Source organism: Hyla sarda, chromosome 1, assembly GCF_029499605.1.
Source record: "Hyla sarda isolate aHylSar1 chromosome 1, aHylSar1.hap1, whole genome shotgun sequence".
NCBI classification, from domain to species: Eukaryota; Metazoa; Chordata; class Amphibia; order Anura; family Hylidae; genus Hyla; species Hyla sarda.
In genome coordinates, this window is record NC_079189.1 from 279365163 (window position 1) to 279388028 (window position 22866).

The following is a 22866-nucleotide window of genomic DNA, read 5'->3' on the forward strand; positions in this document are numbered from 1 at the left end:
AACCCCTTAAGGACCAAGGGTTTTTCCGTTTTTGCACTTTCTTTTTTTCCGCCTCACCTCTTAAAGATCATAACCCTTTCAATTTTGCGCCTAAAAATCCATATGATTACTTATATTTTGCACCACCAATTCCACTTCGGAGTGACATCAGTCATTTTACCCAAAAATCTATGGCGAAAGGGAAAAAAAATCATTGTGCACCGAAATTGAAGAAAAATTAGCATTTTGTAACTTTTGAGGGCTTCCGTTTCTACGCAGTAAATTTTTAGGTAAAAATGACACCTTATCTTTATTCTTTAGGTCCATACGGTTAAAATGATACCCTACTTATATAGGTTTGATTTTGTTGTACTTCTGGAAAAAATCATAACTACATGCAGGAAAATTTATACGTCTAAAATTGGCATCTTCTGACTTTTTAATTGCTTTTTATTAATTTTTTCATGATATAAAAAGAGACCAAAAAAATGTTATTTTGGACTTTGGAATTTTTTTGCGCGTACGCCATTGACCGTGCGGTTTAATTAATTATATATTTTTAGAGTTCGGAAATTTACGCACGCGGCGATACCACATATGTTTATATTTATTTACATGTTTTTTTTAATGGGAAAAGGGGGGTGATTTGGACTTTTATTAGGGAAGGTGTTAAATCACATTCATTAACTTTTTTTTTTTTTTTTAGCCCCATAGGGGGCTATAACACTGCACACACTGATTACAGATGAGCGAACATACAGTAAATTCGATTCGTCACGAACTTCTCGGCTCGGCAGTTGATGACTTTTCCTGCATAAATTAGTTCAGCTTTCAGGTGCACCGGTGGGCTGGAAAAGGTGGATACAGTCCTAGGAAAGAGTCTCCTAGGACTGTATCCATCTTTTCCAGCCCACGGGAGCACCTGAAAGCTGAACTAATTTATGCAGGAAAAGTCATCAACTGCCGAGCCGAGAAGTTCGTGATGAATCGAATTTACTGCATCTCTAACACTGATCTTATACTCTGATCACTGCAAAGCCATAGCTTTGCATTGATCAGTGTTATACGTGCTCGATTGCTCAAGCCTGCATCTCAGGCTTGGAGCAATCAATCGCTGAAGGGACGCACCGGAGGAAGGTAAGAGGACCTCCACTCGCGCCCCAGCTGATCGGGACACCGCATTTTCACTGCGGTGTTCCCGATCAGCCCCGCTGAGCAGCCGGGAAGCTTTTATTTTCGTTTTCGGCGCGGTGTTCAACTCTGAACGCTGCATCTAAAGGGATAATAGCGCGTGGCACTGCGATCGCTGCCGAGCGCTATTAGCCCTTGGTACCGGCATGAGTTACATGTCGGGACCGACCCGATATGACACGGGGTCACCGCGTGACCCCGCGTTATATCGCGGGAGCTGGCTAAGGACGTAAATATAAGTCCTTGGTCGTTAAGGGGTTAAAGACCTGTTACAATGTCCCGTTTAGAAAATCCTGAAAAATGGCCGTTAAAAAATCCCATTCAAGTCTATGGGATTTTTGGATTAATGTGGGGGAAACTATACTGCCAACCTAATGTGGGGTGGAACTATACTGCCAACCAAAAGAGGGGTGAAATAGACAGCCAACCTAATGTGGGGGGGAACTATGCTGACAACCTAATGTGGGGGGAGCTATGCAGACAACCTAATGTGGGGGGGGAAATATACTGCCAACCTAATGTGGGGGGAACTATACTGCCAATCTAATGTGGGGGGAACTATACTGCCAACTTAATGTGGGGGAAATATACTTCCAACCTTATGTGGGGGAACTATACTGCCAACCTAACGTGGGGGAACTATACTGCCAACCTAATGTGGGGGAACTATACTGCCAAACTAATGTGGGGGGAAACTACAACCGAAAGTGAAGGAAACTATACTGCCAACCTAATGTGGGGGGAAACTACAATCTAATATGGGGGAATTATACTGCCTACCTAATGTGGGGGAACTACAACCTAATGTAGGGGGAAACTACAATCTAATATGGGGGAAGTATACTGGCTATCTAATGTGAGGGGAACTACAATCTAATATGGGGGAATTATACTGCCTACCTAATGTGGGGTAACTACAACCTAATGTGGGGGAACTACAACCTAATGTGGGGGAACTACAACCTAATGTGGGGGGCCACTATGCTGACAACCTAATGTGGGGGAACTATACTGCCTACCTAATGTGGGGGGCCACTATGCTGACAACCTAAAGTGGGAGAAACTATACTGCCAACCTAATGTGGGGGAACTACAACCTAATGTGGGGGGAACTATGCTGAAAACCTATTGTGGGGGAACTACGCTGACAACCGAATGTAGGGAGAACTATGCAGCCTACCTAGTTTGGGTTAACTATGGTAAGGTACCGTATCGCGGTAGAGGGGGTAGTCTTATACGGCGAGTATATCCCAAACTCTATATTTTAACTGTAAAAGTTGGGAGTCGTCTTATACGCCGGAAAATAGAGTATGTTGTATGCAGCAATACTTTTTACATTTCTTCCTGCACTTTCAGATAGGAACAGAATGCGTGTACTACCAACATGCCCTACTTTGGTTCCCCATTTCACATATCCTATGGATACTGTAAGCCCCCACTTTTCTTCTGTTTCACCTGTTGAAATCTCTGTACACTCTCTGTACCTTAAATGCTAGCAGTGAGTTTCAACATGTATGTCCTTTTTTTGCATCAATCTATATATATATATATATATATATATATATATATATATATATATATATATAAAACTCAATGGGGGACATGTATCAAAGATTTTACCCCTGTTTTGTGTGTATAATTTTGCGCAAGCCCTTTTTTTGCGCACGTTTTGGTAGAGCATGTCCTCCAGATGTGGCCGAATCGGGGTACCTAGGAGTGACATCTATAGTACGCATGGATTTATTAACTGCGTACTTTTCCTTTACACCAAAAATGTTGCCGCAAGAGCAGTTTTTTTTTTGCGCAAATATAAGCCATCTTGGACTTAACGTAGCAAGATGCTCTAAATCATCGATTCTATTTTCCAAAGAGTGGATTGAGGAGATTACTATATTTACCCGCAATTTATGAAGCTCATTGCACTTGATTGATAAATTTAGCGCTTCTGCACATAATTTAGAATTCGGGAAAAGGGGTAAAATGCTTCTACCATACACAAAGAGTGTGTGTGTGTGTGTGTGTGTTCCACAAAAACTTCCAAACGGCTAAAGATATTAACATGAAACTTGGCATACATGTACATGTTACTAAAATGTCAACAACAAACATAGGATAGGTGATTTAACCCTTACTCACCCCCATTTGCCAGGGGCGGGGTTTATGTTTAAAGTACCATACAAGTCTATGGGAAATATATGTTATTGCATAACTTCCAAACGGCCGGAGATATTTCGATAATACTTGGTCACATGTTACTTATATGTCCACTTAAAATATAGGATAGTTAATTTAACCCTTAACTACCCACATTTGTGAGGGTCAGGGTTTTTGTTAAAAGTCCCATGCAAATCAATGGGAAATGTAAGGAAACTATAGACCGGTAAGTTTAACGTGCATTGTGGGTAAATTGTTTGAAGGACTTATAAGGGATTACATACAGGAATACATAGGGGATAATAGTATTATAAGTGATAGCCAGCATGGGTTTACTAAGGATAGAAGTTGTCAAACCAATCTAATTTGCTTTTATGAAGAGGTGAGTAGAAGCCTTGATAGAGGAATGGCTGTGGATATGGTGTTTCTGGATTTTGCCAAAGTGTTTGATACTGTCCCTCATAGACATCTGACAGGTAAGTTAAGGTCTTTGGGTTTGGAAATTTTAGTTTGTAACTGGATTGAACACTGGCTCATGGATCGTACCCAGACAGTAGTGGTCAATGATTCGTACTCTGATTGGTCCCCGATAATTAGTGGTGTACCCCAAGGTTCAGTACTGGGCCCGCTGTTGTTTAATTTATTTATCAATGATATAGAGGATGGTATTAACAGCTCTGTTTCTATCTTTGCAGATGACACCAAGCTTTGTAGCACAGTACAGTCTATAGAGGATGTGTATAGGTTACAAGATGACTTGGATAGACTAAGTGTCTGGGCATCCACTTGGCAAATGAGGTTCAATATGGATAAATGTAAAGTTATGCATCTGGGTACTAATAACCTGCATGCGTCGTATGTCTTAGGGGGGATTAAACTGGCAGAGTCACTGGTAGAGAAGGATCTGGGTGTACTTGTAGATCACAGAATAGCATGCAATGTCAGGCTGCTGCTTCCAAAGCCGGCAGGATATTGTCATGTATCAAAAGAGGCATGGACTCAAGGGACAGGGACATAATACTCCCCCTTTATAAATTATTGGTACGGCCTTACCTGGAATATGCTGTTCAGTTTTGGGCACCTGTCCATAAAAGGGACACTGCGGAGTTGGAAAGGGTGCAGAGACGTGCGACTAAACTAATATGGGGCATGGATCATCTTAGCTATGAGGAGCGATTAAAGGAGTTACAATTGTTTTGTCTTGAGAAGAGACGCTTAAGGGGGGATAAGATAAATATATATAATTATAATATACTTATATATAATATATATAAATATATTAATGGCCCATACAAAAAATATGGAGAAAAACTGTTCCAAGTTAAACCCCCCCAAAGGACGAGGGGGCACTCCCTCCGTCTGGAGAAGAAAAAGTTTAGTCTCTAGGGGCGACACGCCTTCTTTACCATGAGAACTGTGAATTTATGGAACAGTCTACCTCAGGAACTGGTCACAGCAGGAAAAATTAACAGTTTTAAACAGGATTAGATACATTCCTGGAACAAAATAACATTAATGCTTATGAAGAAATATAAAATCCCATCCCTTCCCCAATATCGCGCCACACCCTTACCCTTCAATTCCCTGGTTGAACTTGATGGACGTATGTCTTTTTTCAACCGTACTAACTATGTAACTATGTATGTTCCCACATAACATCCGTACAGCTGGAGATATTTCAATACCTGGTACACATATTACGGGTCGGGATAGGAGGACGGGATATGAGGATGAGATATGAGGTTCGGGTAGGAGGTCGGGATAGGAGGACGGGATAGGAGGACAGGAAAGGATGTCGGGAGAGGAGGTCGAGATAGGAGGACAGGATGTCAAGATAGGAGGTCGGAATAGGAGGACGGGATACGAGGTTGGGATAGGAGGTCTGGATAGGAGGTCGAGATAGGAGGATGGGATAGGAGGTCGAGATATGAGGACAGGAAAGGAGGTCGAGATATGAGGACAGGAAAGGAGGTCGGGATAGGAGGTCGGGATAGGAGGTCGGGATAGGAGGTCGGGATAGGAGGACGGGATAGCAGGACGAGATGTGAGGACAGGAAAGGAGGATGGGAAAGGAGGTCAGGATAGGAGGTAACGATAGGAGGTCACGATAGGAGGTCGGGATAGGAGGACGGGATAGGAGGACGGGATAGGAGGTCGAGATAGGAGGACAGGATAGGAGGACGGGATAGGAGATCGGAGGACGGGATAGGAGGACGGGACAGGAGGTTGGGACAGGAGGTCGAGATAGGAGGTCGAGATATGACAACAATATATGAGGACTGGATATGAAGTCAAATGCTTCCTCATTGTTTGTTTTCCTCCCCAACAAAGATTAGGAAGGAAAAACCGGGCAACGCCGGGTACTCAGCTAGTATATCTATATATATATATATATATATATATATATATATATATATATATATATATATATAAAACTCAGTGTGTGTGTATGTTCAACAAAAACTTCCAAACGGCTAAAGATATTAACATGAAACTTGGCACACATGTAACTTATATGTCAACAACAAACATAGGATAGGTGATTTAACCCTTACTCACCCCCATTTGCCAGGGAGGGGGATTATGTTTAAAGTCCAATACAAGTCTATGGAAAATAAATGTTACTGCATAACTTGCAAACGGCTGGAGATATTTCGATACTACTTGGTCAAATGTTACTAATATGTCCACTTAAAATATAGGATAGCTAATTTAACCCTTAACTACCCCCATTTGTGAGGGTCGGGGTTTTTGTTTAAAGTTCCATGCAAATCAATGGGAAATGTATGTTCTCACATAACTTTTGTACGGCTGGACATATTTCAATACTTGGTACACAGATTACAGGTCGGGATATTAGGACGGGATGGGAGGTCGGGATAGGAGGTCAAGATAGGAGGACGGGATGCTCGGGATAGGAAGTCGAGTTAGGAGGTCGGGATATGAGGACGGGATAGGAGGTTGAGATAGGAGGACGGGATAGGAGGTCGGGATAGGAGGACGGGATAGGAGGATGGGATAGGAGGACTGGATAGGAGGTCGGGATAGGAGGTCAGGTTATGAGGACGGGATATGGGGTTGGGATATGACAACAATATATGGGGATGGGATTTGAAGTCAAAAGCTTCCTCCTTTGTTGATTTTCCCCCCTTAACAAGGATGAGGAAGGAAAAACCGGGCAACGCCGGATACTCAGCTAGTCTATATATATAAAACTCAACGTGTGTGTGTATGTATGTATGTTCCAGCATCACGTCCAAACGGCTAAATATATTAAAGGAAAACTGTCACATATTTTCTCCCGCACTATCCACCGGTATTGGTGAATAGTGCGGGAGACGCTGATTAAAACGAGCCCTACCTTGGTCTGATCCGCGCCGCCGTTCGCCCGCACTTGTAGTTTTAATCTCTGTGTATATCCGGCTGTAAATGGCATAGGCGGTGCTTCTGCGGGCTAACTGACACTGACGTCAGCGCCGCTCATGAATATTCATCCTTCCTGTTCTCCCTCTCTTTGCCGCTCCTAACCAGAGGGAGGGATGAATATTCATGAGCGGCGCTGACGTCCGTGTCAGTTAGCCCGCAGAAGCACCGCCTTTGCAAGTTACAGTCGGATATACACGGAGATTAAAACTACAATTGCGGGCGAACGGCGGCGCGGATCAGACCAAGGTAGGGCTCGTTTTAATCAGCGTCTCCCGCACTATCCCCCAGTACATGTGGATAGTGCGGGAGAAAATATGTGACAGTTTTCCTTTAACATGAAACTTGGCACACATGTTACTTATATGTCAACAACAAACATAGGATAGGTGATTTAACCCTTACTCACCCCCATTTGCCAGGGGCGGGGTTTATGTTTAAAGTCCCAAACAAGTCAATGGGAAATACATGTTACTGCATAACTTCCAAACGGCTGGAGATATTTCGATACTTGGTCACATGTTACTTATATGTCCACTTAAAATATAGGATAGCTAATTTAACCCTTAACTACCCCCATTTGTGAGGGTCAGGGTTTTTGTTTAAAGTTCCATGCAAATAAATGGGAAATGTATGTTCCCACATAACTTCCGTACAGCTGGAGATATTTCAATACCTGGTACACATATTACGGGTCGGGATAGGAGGTCGAGATAGGAGGACGTGATATGAGGACGTCATAGGAGGTCGAAATAGGAGGGCGGGATATGAGGTCGGGATAGGAGGTCGAGATAGATGGACTGGATAGGAGATTGGAATAGGAGGTCGAGATAGGAGCAGGGGCTATGAGGATGGGATAGGAGGTCAGAATAGGAGGTCGAGATAGGAGGTTGGGATAGATGGATTGGATAGGAGGTCGAGATAGGAGGACGGGATAGGAGGACGGGATAGGTGGTCGAGATAGGAGGACGGGATAGGTGGTCGAGATAGGAGGACGAGATAGGAGGTCAGGATAGGAGGACGAGATAGCAGGTCAGGATAGGAGGACAGGATAGGAGGTCGAGATAGGAGGATGGGATAGGAGGTAGGGATAGGAGGTCGGGATAGGAGGTCAAGATAGAATGTCGAGATAGGAGGTCAAAATAGGAGGACGGGAAAGGAGGACAAGAAAGGAGGATGGGATAGGAGGACGGGATAGGTCAGGATAGGAGGTCAAGATAGGAGGACGAGATAGGAGGTCGGGATAGGAGGACGGGATAAGAGGTCAGGATAGGAGGTCAGGATAGGAGGTCGGGATTGGTGGTCGGGATATGAGGACGGGATAGGCAGTTGGGATACGACAACAATATATGAGGACAGGATATGAAGTCAAAAGCTTCTTCCTTTGTTTATTTTCCTCCCCATCAAGGATTAGGAAGGAAAAACCGGGCAATGCCGGGTAATCAGCTAGTCTATATCTATAAAACTCAATTTGGGCCATGTATCATTATTTGTGTATGGTAGAAGCATTTTACCCCTTTTCCCGAATTCTAAATTATGCGCAGAAGAGCTAAATTTATCAATCAAGCGCAATGAGCTTCATAAATTGCGGGTAAATATAGTAATCTCCTCAATCCACTCTTTGGAAAATAGAATCGACGATTTAGAGCATCTTGCTACGTTAAGTCCAAGATGGCTTATATTTGCGGGAAAAAAACAGCTCTTGCGGCAACATTTTTGGTGTAAAGGAAAAGTACGCAGTTAATAAATCCATGAGTACTATAGATGTCACTCCTAGGTACCCCAATTCAGCCACATCTGGAGGACATGCTCTACCAAAACATGCGCAAAAAAATGCGCAAGAAAAATAGGGCTTGCGCAAAATTTTGCACACAAAACAGGGGTAAAATCTTTGATACATGTCCCCCTATGTGTGTATGTATGTATGTGTGTGTGTATGTTCCAGCATCACGTCCAAACGGCTAAAGATATTAACATGAAACTTGGCACACATGTTACTTATATGTCAACAAAAAAACATAGGATAGGTGATTTAACCCTTACTCACCCCCATTTGCCAGGGGCAGGGTTTATGTTTAAAGTCCCATACAAGTCTATGGGAAATATATGTTACTGCATAACTTCCAAACAGCTGGAGATATTTCGATAACACTTGGCCACATGTAACTTATATGTCCACTTAAAATATAGGATAGTTAATTTAACCATTACCCATTTGTGAGGGTCTGGGTTTTTGTTTAAAGTTCCATGCAAATCAATGGGAAATGTATGTTCCCACATAACTTCCGTACAGCTGGAGATATTTCAATACCTGCTACACATATTACGGGTCGGGATATGAGGTCTGGATAGCAGGTCGAGATAGGAGGACGGGATAGGAGGACCGGATAAGAGAACGGGATAGAAGGTCGGGATAGGAGGAAGGGATAGGAGGAAGGGATAGGAGGACGGAAAAGGAGGTCGAGATAGGAGGACGGGAAAGAAGGTCGCGATAGAAGGTCGAGATAGGACAGGATATGAGGTCAGGATAGGAGGTCGGGATAGGAGGACAGGATAAGAGGACGGGATAGGAGGTCTAAATAGGAGGACAAGATAGGAGGTCGAGATAGGAAGACGGGAAAGGAGGTCTGTAAATGAGGACGGGAAAGGAGGTCGAGATAACAGGACGGCATATGAGGTCAGGATAGGAGGTCGGGATAGGAGGACTGGATATAGGGTTGGGATATGACAACAATATATGAGGATGGGATATGAAGTCAAAAGCTTCCTCTGTTGATTTTCCTCCACAAGGATTAGGATGGAAAAACCGGGCAACGCCGGGTACTCAGCTAGTGTATTAATAAAATGTATATTTTTTTTAATGAGGACAAACTCCTTTCTTGTATGTTTAAGGGTTGTAAGCATGCTCAGCACCCTGTGCATAGACCGTTCTACAGAAAAGGGGGGCCTATTGTCTTCTTTATATACTGGTGTCAGCTTTCACTGTAACGCCGAACCTAAAGGAGTACATGTAGAGGTAAAAAAAAAAGTTAAGGAGATTATGTGGGGTGATCAGATACTTATCCTTATCCTGTGGATAGGGGACAAATTGTGTTCCCCAATATACCTCTTAAAAGAAAGCCTAATACAGCACTGCTAGGGAGACCCCTAGTGGTGAATTTTTTTAACGTAAAGTACACAACATGAGAGGATGAAAACATTTTTATTAAAAGCAATTAGAAAGTGATTCATTAGGATTTGATCTTTAATATATAAAATTTTTCAAATTTTTTTTGATGATAGGTACCCTTTAAAGACCTGTTACAATGTCCCGTTTAGAAAACCCTTAAAAACAGCCGTTAAAAAATCCCACTCAAGACTATGGGATTGTTTGATTAATGTGGGGGAACTATACTGCCAACCTAATGTGGGGGGAGCTATGCTGGCAACCTAATGTGGGGGAACTATGCTGACAACCTAATGTGGGGGAACTATACTACCAACTTAATGTGGGGGGGGAACTATACTGCCAATCTAATGTGGGGTGGAACTATACAGTCAACCAAAAGAGGGGTGAAATAGACAGCCAACTTAATTTGGGGGGAACTATGCTGACAACCTAATGTGTGGGGAAGTATGCAGACAACCTAATGTGGGGTAGTATACTGCCAATCAAATGTGGGGGACTATACTGCCAACCTAATGTGGGGGAAACTATACTGCCAACCCAATGAGGGGAGAAATAGACAGCCAACCTAATGTGGGGGGAATTATAACCTAATGTGGGGGGGAACTATACTGCCAACCTAATGTGGGGGGAAACTACAATCTAATATGGGGGAATTATACTGCCTACCTAATGTGGGGGAACTACAACCTAATGTGGAGGGGGGGGGGGGAAACTACACTATAACATGAAAGCCTAATCCAGAGTGCTCTGGACCTAAGACCGGGCCAAAGATTCACCCTCCAACAGGACAATGGGGGTGGGGGGGGGGGGGGGGTATTCATCATGCCAGTTGCCCATTGCAACCAATAAGATTGCTTCTTTTATTTTTCAGTGGCCTTTTCAAAAATAAAAGCAGAACATAAAGTTATAGTGGTAAGAAAATGGCAATTAAAAAAGAAAATTCTAAAAAGTTTTTAATTTTTTAAAATTAGTAAAACATGATGCAAACTATACAAATTGGGTATGATTTTAATTGCGCCAACCTACAGTATCAAGATTACATGTTAGTTTGACCGCACGAAGAATGGCGTAAAAAAGATAATAGAAATTTGATAAATTCCTTTTTTTTCCAATTTTTTTCTTCTGTTTTGGAGCATATGTTATGAAAAAATGAATGAAGAGATTACAAAGTAAAATTGGTCACGCAAAAAATAAGGCTTTATAAGGGTGTGTAGATGATAAAAATAAGAGTTATAGCTATTAAAGGGCAAGGAGGAAAAACACTAAAGTGCAACAATGAAAATTAGCCCGGTCCTTAAGGGGTTAATTCCATATAGGGAATATGCAAAAATTGGATTGCATTTATTGTTCAAAACTACACATTTACATAGCATTATACAGGGAAATCTGTGAACTGCCAGGTGGTATCACAAGAGTAATCATCTGGCAGTAGAAGAAAGTATAAGATCTCGGTAGCGATTTCAACTTATCAGATCCCCGTGATCGCACTGCGGGGGTCAGAGGAGCACCAGAACCCAACTACACCTATCGGTAAGTTTTTAGATGCTGCGATTGGCATAGATAACCACAACTAAAGGGTTAGTTGTTTTCCCCTGAGGAAGTCTTCTGGGGGGTGGGGGTGAACGGAACATGTGGGGTCCAGTAGGACATATGTCCCAATTGTTACTTCAATTGCACTTTAATCTGGTCCTCCTATTTTACATTGCATGTGGCTTAGGGTGCATGCACACCAGGTTTTCAGGCTACGGCTGGGGGAGGGGAAAACCGTGCACTCTCATACCCCAGCCGGACCGGCACTGAAATCCATTGACTTTAATGGGCCAACCGGAGTCACTGCTTGACCCCGGTCCGCTCATTTCTGGTTTTGTGACCAGACCTAAAACCGTAGTATACAGTACTAGGGTTTTAGGTCCGGTCAGAAAACTAAAATAGATTTCAGCGCCAGTCCGGCTGGGGTAGGAGAGCGCACGGTTTTCCCCTCCCCCAGCCGGATCTGGCAGCCGTAGCCTGAAAATTTGGTGTGCATGCACCCTTACTGGGACTGCAGGTTGTATTATGGGGCTTATGGCTTTATTGTATGTGATGCCTTTGAACTATATTTAAATGCTGTATTTGCCTAGCCTTGTGTGTATTGACTAGTAGTATATGAGATATAGAGATCTGTGTGAGTTGTTTGGAGGTTCAGGAGGATAGTTACAACAAGGGATGGGCACCCAAGGTGGGGGTCCGTGTGCCCCCTGGATGTGGAGTAAGGCTGGTGGAAGCTTTTTAATTGTTTTTAATGTGTTATATGTCCTTTTTGTCATGTTTAATTATAAATAAAGGAGATCTTCAGAATTAGTGTCTAATGGTGGGGGTCTGAACACTGGGACCCCCCTCCCCCCCATGAACTCCTGTATGAGGCCCTGACTCTGCTGTGGCCCTCCCGTCCAGGAGGCGTGTCAGCCGCAGCAGAATATCCTGGCCGACACCCCCCCTCTATGTATCTCTATGAGAGAGGTGGGCATGCGGCATTTGTGCATCCCTGCCTTTCCCATAGAGCTGTATGGAGGGGGCCTGCAAGGATTACTTATATTAACCCTTCAGGGGTGATGGTGGTTTTAGTGTTTTCATCCTCTCCATGGTGCACAGCTGTTTCTCATTCTCTCCAGTTCAGGGGGTGGCACCAGGGCTGAGTTGTTTACCAGTAGTGCGCGCAGATCGGTGAGACGGACCAGGATTCTGCCGTGAAGCCGAAGCTCTAGGTTCCTTTGGTGCTGCTGAGGCTCTAGGTCTCTTCGGTGGTGGCGGTGGCAATTCCGCAGTCCTCTTCCGTGGCGCCTTTGACTTCCTGCTCCGGGAGGAGGGCTTTTCAGGCACTTTCATTATGAAAAGATCTGTTAAGACACAAGTACAGCCGTGTAAGACTCAGGGACAGTTTAACTAAATCAAGAATAGGTTACACAGAGAGGAAACGTGATCCCAACCTCATGTCTACCACTAAAGCATGCAGAAAAGCCCACACATGAAATACCCCACAATGACGTGATTGAGATGACTGTAACAGAGCACATGAAGTGAATGTATACACAAAATAAAGCCCTGTATGTAGATATATTTTCTGTAGGGTATTAGTGTCAGAAATTACTCTTGGATTTCTGATGTGGATTTTCATGTGTTAGAGATTTTTGCCTCCGTTTTAGTTGTGCATTAACCATTATAGAATACAATAGGGATAATTTATGTCCTGGCTACCCAATGTGGTTTCCATGAGAAAATATGCTAATAAGCAAAACACTTTTTTTCTGCATAAAACTACAATCCTCAGTATGCCTCAACTGCAGCGTCATACTGTAGGTGGGTGGGGTTTATCCAGGAAACAGATATGAAGAGCTGTGGTTGCACTGAAACTAATGGGATGTGATGTAGGAACATAATTCAGGCAGTTATAGGCAAACTGTCACCCGTTCACTCACACTAAACCCGATACACCAGGTTATAGTGCGGGTGCCGGAATGCAGGTACGTGTATAGGTCAGAAACCCGCACCGGTCTCCTGTTCACCCGTACTATAACTTGGTGTGTCTGGTTTAGTGTGGGTGAACGGGTGACAGCTTTCCTTTAACATTCCCCAATGCCGCCATAGATGTCAGTTACCAATGGGCTACAACTATGAGGTTAGAAGGAGTAAAGGGAACATAGTAATCCTGTCTGCCTAAGGGTAGAGTCACTCAGCGCATCAGCTTTGTATTTGATGCTGTGGATGCGCTGCCTGCAGTCAAACAATTCACTATGCAAATGTTATGAAGCCTCCTCAGTAACAGTAACCACAATCTGCAATATTACGGTACGGAAGGAGGGAGCTGCAGCTTCTCTCTAAGAAAGACTGTTGTGTGAGAAGAGTCAAGGTATTAGATTTTACTGTGAGATCCCGAGGATTATTGTAAGATGTAGATAGGGAAAGGGTTGAGATATAGTAGACAAAAGCAAAAATAACAGTGACACCTGATAGCCAAAGCTTGTATTACTCTAGGTTTATCTGAGGGAGATTTTTAACCCCTTCATGACCCAGAAAATCTTTTTTTCTGGCTCACATTTTTTACCTACTTACTTTCTAAGTCTACTTTCACACTGTCACGGGGCTCCGCCACAAACGGCCCTTAAGGGTATTTTTTTTTCCTTAGTGTGACGGAGCCCAACGGGAAGCATAACATTCACTTGAATGGGATTCTCTGACATCCGGTATTGTGACCGTTATTCCATCGGAAGGTAGCAGAAGAAAAAGATGGCGCAAGCAACAAATTTTCTCCAAACATTGTAGAACCAGTCCAGCACCGCACACCTGACCCAACGTCCAGCTTGCTGAAAGGCCTAAACACATGTGGATCCTATCCAGGGGTGCTATCCAAAATGCAGATAAGAACTCTGGAAATGTAGCAAAGCGTTCTCTGCCACATGTCAAACAGTTAGCCTGGCAACTCTGGCCTGACAGCTCTCATAAGCTTCAGTGACATTGTGCCTGCTGGGGAACGCCCACTTTCTCCTGCTGGGAGCTCACACATTGTGAGCAAGGAGATAGGTATGCTACAGAGCGAGCTAAAGCTTGGAAAAAGGGCAGGAGGGGTGTTAGGAGTACTTAGGGAATATAATCCGAGTTAGTTTAGAAAATATGGTTTGATGACAGGTACTCTTTAACAGTACTTTTGTGTAGTTCTTGCTTTTTGATCACTCTTTATTACTTTCTATTTGGGATGTAATGTAACAAAAAAAAAAATCAGCAATTTTGGCATTTGGAATTTTTTTATGTTCACCATTGCAGGATCAGAAACAATACAGTGATCCCTCAACTTACAATGGTCTCAACATACAATGGTTTCAACATACAATGGTCTTTTCTGGGCCATTGTAACTTGAAACCAAACTCAGCATACAATGCTACAGACAGTCTAGATCTGCAAAACATGTAAGTGGCTGGAAGAACCGACCAATTAGAATGGGCATTCACTGGTAAAACACTTGTATTACTGAAGCGTATGCACTGAATTCCTGTCTGGTAGCGCCCCTACAGTACAGGGAGGTATTACATGTTCTGTACTACCTTTAGCCTATGCCACAGTTAGCTGCTCCTTTGGACACCAGGTGAGGGCAGCTCCATTTTACTTTTTTAGGACACTGGCCCAGATTTATCCATCTGTGTGAGAGAAAATGTGGAGGGATTTTCCCACAGCAACCAATCACAGCTCAGCTTTCACATTATCAAAGCTCATTAGCTGAGCTGTGATTGGTTGCTATGGGAAAATCCCTCCACTTTCTCTCTCTCACAGTTTGATAAATCTGGGCCACTGTGTCTATGTAGAGGACCCTGAAGAAGCTCCTGTCCTCTACATAGACAGTGATTTACAGCACCAGCAGCTCTTTCTTACTTTTATATGTATGAACTTGCTTTATCTATATTAGTTATCTACTTACTTATCTTTAATCCTCACTTCTTCCTATTTTTGGATGACATTTTGGTGGCTTCAGAACCAATTACCAGGTTACAATAAAATGGTTTCAACATACAATGGTTGTCCTGGAACCAATTAATATTGTAACTTGAGGGATCACTGTAGTTTGGACAATATATTAAATATATTATATTATTTAAAAAAAAAAATTTCCAACACACTTTTTGGCCATCATTAGATGGCGTACATAGATCAATGTAATGCTATTGCATTACATTGATCCATGAAATCTTTGCTCAACTGCTAAGGGCTGCCTTAAGCAATCACACATTCAGAGAAGACACAGAAGACCAGGTAAAGCCTTGGGCTTCCCTAGCAACTCATAGATTACATCGCGGTGGGGACTATGGGACAGCTAGACACCAGGGAACAGCAGCATTTAATGTTTAAACACCGTGTTCTATACAGACTACGGCATTTTACCAGTTAACCCCTTTTCCGCTATGGGACGTATGCCTACGTCCCAGCACCCGATATGTTTGCGCACTGTGACGTAGGCATACGTCCACGCGGGCAGCTTAGGAGTTCGCTGGCGCGACCCGGCTGTCAATCAAGCCTGTACCAGCAGCATTAACCCCATAGATGCCGTGATCACAGCATGTATGGTGTTGACAAGGGGAGGGGGCTCCCCCTGTTCACCAACAGCAGCGCCGCAATACGATCGCAGGTCGCCGTTGATTGCAATGGCAGCAGGTGGTCAGATGATGACCTTCTGTTTGCCAGCTACCGAAGCCTGTTGGATCCAGCTGATCCAGTGTGCAGCTGATCAGGTCATACTGTGCTCCAGTACATATGTATTGCAGCATAATTTAACCTGTAATAAGGGAAAAAAACTTAAATAAAAAGTTTGTTCATAAAAGTATGAAGTGCCCCTTTCCCAATAAAAGCTCTGTATTATCATCCATTTAAAAAAATAAATAAATACAAAATCATATACATACTGAGTATTGCCACGTCTGTAATGATGTGTACTATTAAGCTATAATGTAAATTATCGCGCACGGCGAACGCCACAAAAGATAGCACGTATCTCAAAAAATGAAGCCCTTACTCAATGGCGTCGGATAAAAAAAAAAAAAAGTTACGGCTGTCGATTTGCAGGGATCGACCGATTATCAGTTTGGCCGATATTATCAGCCGATATTCACGATTTTGGACGTTATCGGTAATTACCTTGCCGATAATGCAACGCCCCCCCACACTGCAGCCCCCACCGCACCGCCCCAGCCAGAGACTGCCGCCGTCCCATTGCCTTTCCCATCCCCGGTTTTATAATTACCTGTTCCCAGGGCCCGGTCTCCGCGCTACTTCTGGCTCCTGCGCCGTCCTGTGTTACGCTGTGCGCTGTGCAATGACGAGTGACGTCCTCAATGCGACGTCACCGTCAGTGCGCACAGTGACAGCTCAAGAGGATGCCGCCGGAGCCAGAAGAAGCGGGGACCCCGGGAACAGGTAATTATAAATCCGGGAATGGGGGAGGCAATGGGGGGGGGTGGTGGCGGTCTCTGGCCGGGGCGGTGCGGTGGGGGGGTGCGGTGTTGGTGGGTCACGGTGGTGTTGATAGGACGCAGGAGGATCCCAGGACAGGCAGGAAGAGAGAAGCGGGTGGCGGCGGTCTCTGGCAACGCAAAATTTGCTGCAGTTCATTGATTTAAAGCGCCCGCTTTAAATCAATGATCTGCAGCGGTGTCGCTGGGGGGCGGGGATAAATAGAATAATATGCTTATTGCTATAATTGTACCGACCCACAGAATAAATATAGCATCACTTTTACCGCACAGTGAACACTATAGGAATTTTTTTTTTAAATAAAAATGCTTCACGCCCCAAACCCCCCCCCCCCCCCCTCGCAATCTGAAACTTATCCCCTATCCTTAGGATAAGGGATACGTTTTTCAGGACTGGACTACTCCTTTAAATCCTTGGGGACGGAAGGCGTATGCATACGCCCTCGCGTCCCGTCACTTACGGACGGAGGGCGTATCCATACGCCCTCCGCATTTCTGATCACCGCCGCTCGCCGGGCTGTGATCGGACCGGGATGACTGCTGATATCTATCAGCAGGCATCCCGTGGCAATGCCTAGGTGGGTCCTGAGACCCCCCCATGACAGCGATCGAGGCAAATCGTTGGTCAATTCAGACCAGCGATTTGTCCACGATCCGGGCTAATCAGGTAACTGATGACCCGATCTCCCGGAAAGACAGCTCCGACAATCCTAAAGGATAGGAGTGAGGTGGCAGTGTTGCCACCCCCTCCTATCCCCTGCCAATGGTTGGTCAGGCTGACTACCAATGGCAGGAAGGGGGCGGGGGGTTAGAGTTCTTTTCCCCCCGCTCTGCCCACCGATCGAAGTCGGGGCAGAGCGGGGGGAACACGTGCGGCGAGGGGGGAGCATGGTCCGGCCTACCCTGACCGGTGGAGGCATCCTGGACCAGCGGCAGCGACGACATCGACAGCAGTTGGAGCGGCCGGAAAGTGCGGCGTGCAGAAGGCTGCAGTGAAGATCGCGGTAAGTGATCTTCTCTGTGGCCTTCTAAAAGCTGCAAAACTACAACTCCCAGCATGCCCACACAGCCAAAGACTGTCTGGGCATGCTGGGAGTTGTAGTTTTGCAACATCTGGAGGGTCACAGTTTGGAGACCACTGTATAGTGATCTCTAAATTGTGGTCCTCCAGATGTTGCAAAACTACAACTTTCAGCATGCACTGACTGTCTGGGCATGCTGGGAGTTGTAGTTTTGCAACATCTGAAGTGGCAGTTTGGAGACCACTATAAGGTGGTCTCCAAACTGTAGCCCTCCAGATGTTGCAAAACTACAACTCCCAGCATGGCCAGACAGTCAGGGATGCTGGGCGTGTAAATCTGCAATAACTGGCCACTACTTCGCAGTCTCCAAACTGTTCTTCCCCAGTTGTTGCAGAACTTCAACTCCAAGCATGCCCAGACTGTCCAGGCATGCTGGGAGTTGTAATTCTGCAATATATGAAGGGCCAGATATTGCAAAACTACACTACCCAGCATCCCTGACTGTCTGGCCATGCTGGGAATTGTAGTTTTGCAACAGCTGTAGGCACACTGTTTCCCAAACTCAGTGATTCCAAGCCGTGTGCCTCCAGCTGTTGCAAAACTACAACTCCCAGAATGCACTGACAGACCATACATGCTGGGAGTTGTAATTTTGCAACAGCTGGAGGCACATTGGTTGGAATCACTGAGCTAGAGTGGTTCCCCACCAGTGTGCTTACAGCTGTTGTCAAACTACAACTACCAGCATGTACGGTCTGTCAGTGCATTCTGGGAGTTGTCATTTTGCCACAGCTGAAGGTTTGGGGTGGAGCTGTGGCAAATTTTCCGCCGCAGCTCAAACTCCCAGCGTAAAACTTACTGTGAACCCCCCGTGTGAATGTACCCTAAAAACACTACACTAACAAATAATAAAAAGTAAAACACTACATATACACCCCCTTACACGTCCCCCCCCCCAATAAAAAACATCTCATACAGCAGTGTATCCTAAACAGAGCCTCCAGCTGTTGCAAAACCACAACTCCCAGTATTGCCGGACAGCCATAGACTGTCCTGGCAGGTTGGGAGTCTTGCAACAGCTGGAGGCACCATGTTTGGGAAACACTGCTGTAGGGTTTTACTGTAGGTAATCGGGTCTGCCCCTATTGCATATTCCTTATTCAGGCCTCAAATGCGCATGGCGCTCTCTCACTTCAGAGCCCTGTCGTATTTCAAGGCAACAGTTTAGGGAAACATATGGGGTATTTCCGTACTCGGGAGAAATTGCACTACAAATTTTGGGGGGCATTTTCTCCCATTACCCTTTGAAAAAATGGTAAATTTGGGGGGAAAAACTGCACTTTAGTGAAAATTTTTTTTTTTTCATTTACACATCCGACTTTAACGAAAAGTTGTCAAACACCTGTGGGGTGTTAAGGCTCACTGTACCCCTTGTTACGTGCCTTGAGGGGTGTAGTTTCCAAAATAGTATGCCATGTTTTTTTTTTTGCTGTACTGGAACCATAGGGGCTTCCTAAATGTGACATGCCTCCCAAAAACCATTTCAGAAAAATTCACTCTCCAAAATCCCACTGTCGCTCCTTCCCTTCTGTGCCCTCTACTGCGCTCGCCGAGCACTTGACATTCACATATGAGGTATTTTCTTACTTGAGAGAAATTGGGTTACAAATTTTGGGGGGATTTTTCTCCTATTACCCCTTGTAAAAATTCAAAAACTGGGTCTACAAGAACATGCCAGTGTAAAAAATGAAGATTTTGAATTTTCTCCTTTATTTTGCTGATATTCCTGTGAAACACCTAAAGGGTTAACAAACTTTCTGAATGTCATTTTGAATACTTTGAGGGGTGCAGTTTCTATAATGGGGTCATTTATGGGGTATTTCTAATATGAAGGCCCTTCAAATCCACTTCAAAACTGAACTGGTCCCTTAAAAATTCTGATTTTGAAAATTTTGTGAAAAATTGCTGCTGAACTTTGAAGCCCTCAGGTGTCTTCCAAAAGTAAAAACTCATCAATTTTATGATGTAAATATAAAGTAGACATATTGTATTTGTGAATCAATATATACCGTATTTATCGGCGTGTAACACGCACCCCCATTTTAACAGGGAAATTTAAGTAAAAAAGATAAAATGTAAAATAAATGACTTGGACTAAATGCCACATCATCCCCCCCAACTTCATTTTCTTCTGCACCTCAGTTTGGTCCAATCCCCTCCCTTTTATCAGTCCCTGTGCCACATTTACCCCTCTCATCGCCACCCCCCATGTCTCATCATTTCCCCCTGTCATAGATCACCACTAGCCATACAGACATTAAGCATTTAGTGCCTCCCCCCACCATCATTCCCCCGTCTCATCATACCCCACCGTCTCATCCTGCCCCCGATCATTCCCACCCCTCATCATTTCCTCCTGTCCCATCATCCCCCACCCTGTCTCATCCTCCCCCGATCATTCCCACCCCTCATAATTTCCCCTGTCTCATCATGTCCCCATCATTCCCCCCTGTCTCATCATCCCCCGATCATTCCCACCCCTCATCATTTCCTCCTGTCTAATCATCTCCCACCCTGTCTTATCCTGCCCCCGATCATTCCCACCCCTCATAATTTCCCGTCTCACCATCCCCCACCCTGTCTCATCATGTCCCCACCATTCCCCCCTCATCATTTCCTCCTGTCTCATCATCCCCCCACCCTGTCTCATCATGTCCCCGATCATTCCCCCCTCATCATCCCCCCACCCTGTCTCATCATTCCCCCACCCTGTCTCATCATGCCCCCCATCATTCCCCCTCATTTCCCCTGTCTCATCATCCCCCCACCCAGTCACATCATGTCCCCCATCATCCCCCCTCATCATTTCCCGTCTCATCATCCCCCACCCTGTCTCATCATGTCCCCCATCATCCCCCCTCATCATTTCCCCTGTCTCATCATCCCCCACCCTGTCTCATCATGTCCCCCATCATCCCCCCCTCATCATTTCCCGTCTCATCATCCCCCACCCTGTCTCATCATGTCCCCCATCATCCCCCCCTCATCATTTCCCATCTCATCATCCCCCACCCTGTCTCATCATGTCCCCCATCATCCCCCCTCATCATTTCCCGTCTCATCATCCCCCCGCCCTGTCTCATCACGTCCCCATAATTCCCCCCTCATCATCTCCACACCCAGTCTCATCATCCCCTCATTTCCCCCTGTCTCATCCCCCCCATCATTCTTCCCCCTCATCATTTCCCCGTCTCATCCCCCATCATCATTTCCCCGTCTCATCCCCCCTCATCATTTCCCCGTCTCATCCCCCCCTCATCATTTCCCCGTCTCATCCCGCCCTCATCATTTCCCCGTCTCATCCCCCCCCCTCATCATTTCCCCGTCTCATCCCCCCCTCATCATTTCCCCGTCTCATCCCCCCCATCATCATTTCCCCGTCTCATCCCCCCCTCATCATTTCCCCGTCTCATCCCCCCCCTCATCATTTCCCCGTCTCATCCCCCCCATCATTTCCCCGTCTCATCCCCCTCATCATTTCCCCGTCTCATCCCCCTCATCATTTCTCCCCGTCTCATCCCCCTCATCATTTCTCCCCGTCTCATCCCCCCCTCATCATTTCCCCGTCTCATCCCCCTCATCATTTCTCCCCGTCTCATCCCCCCTCATCATTTCTCCCCGTCTCATCCCCCCCCATCATTTCTCCCCGTCTCATCCCCCCCATCATTTCCCCCCGTCTCATCCCCCCCATCATTTCCCCCCGTCTCATCCCCCCCATCATTTCCCCCCGTTTCATCCCCCCCATCATTTTCCCCGTCTCATCCCCCCCATCATTTCCCCGTCTCATCCCCCCCTCATTTCCCCGTCTCATCATCCCCCCCATCATTCCCCCCCCCCCTCATCATTTCCCCGTCTCATCATCCCCCCATCATGTTCCTCCTATGGCATCCAGTGGTCTTCAACCCGCAGACCTCCAGATGTTGCAAAACTAAAACTCCCAGCATGCCCGGACAGTCAAATGCTGTCCGGGCATGCTGGGAGTTGTAGTTTTGCAACATCTGGAGGTCCGCAGGTTAAAGACCACTCTTCCCCTTTCCTTACTTGTCTGCGCTTCGGCTGTCTTGCGGGGTCAGTGAAGCAGATGAGTTACGTCCTCTCCCGGCTTCTCTGTGCGGCACGTCACTTTTCGGCGGAGACTACAGGAAATGAAAAGTGACGTGAGTGATGCCGAGAGAGGACGTAACTCATCTGCTTCACTGCCTCCACCTGACCTGACCTGCCAAAGCGCAGACAGATAAGGAAAATAAACAAAACTAAAATAAGCAGGAAAGAGGGAATGATGAGGGAGGGGGAGGGAGGGGGAATGAAGTAAAAGTGAAACTCACTTGTTTTCTCCCGCACTATCCACAGGTACTGGTGGATAGTACGGGAGACACTGATTAAAAGGTAGGGCAGATCCGGACAAGGTAGGGCTCATTTTAATCAGCGTCTGCCGCACTATCCACCAGTACTTGTGGATAGTGCGGGAGAAAACAAGTGACAGTTTTACAGAGCGGGAAGGAGACGCCACTGGTCACTGATTTAAAGTGGCCGCGGCCGTGCTGTTAATACTTAACTGCTGCTGCGGCCGCTTTAAATCAGTGACCAGAAGATTTATCGGCGTATAACACGCAGGCAGACTTTTTAATTTTTAAATTTAAGTTTTAAAAGTGCGTGTTATACGCCGATAAATACGGTAATTTATATGGAATGTCTGTTTTCCTTACAAGCAGAAAGCTTCAAAGTTAGAAAAATGCTAAATTTTCAATTTTTTCACCAAGAAATGATGCAAGTATCGACAAAAATTTACCACTACCATAAAGTAGATTATGTCACAAAAAAACTATCTCGGAATCAGAATGAAAAGTAAAAGCAACTCAGTTATTAATGCTTAAA

The 22866-nt window shown here is 45.2% G+C and overlaps 1 protein-coding gene across 7 annotated transcripts in view; it reads right to left on the reverse strand.

Moving 5' to 3' along the window:
* Positions 1-22866, reverse strand: part of LOC130368811 (histone H3-like centromeric protein A) — a 40881-nt gene that overhangs the window by 12361 nt on the left and 5654 nt on the right. For all 7 annotated transcript variants that reach the window (XM_056573075.1, XM_056573090.1, XM_056573067.1 and 4 more), the window contains exon 2: positions 12601-12792. In XM_056573075.1, coding sequence (XP_056429050.1) covers positions 12601-12792 — 192 coding nt within the window. The remainder of the gene's footprint in view (positions 1-12600; positions 12793-22866) is intronic.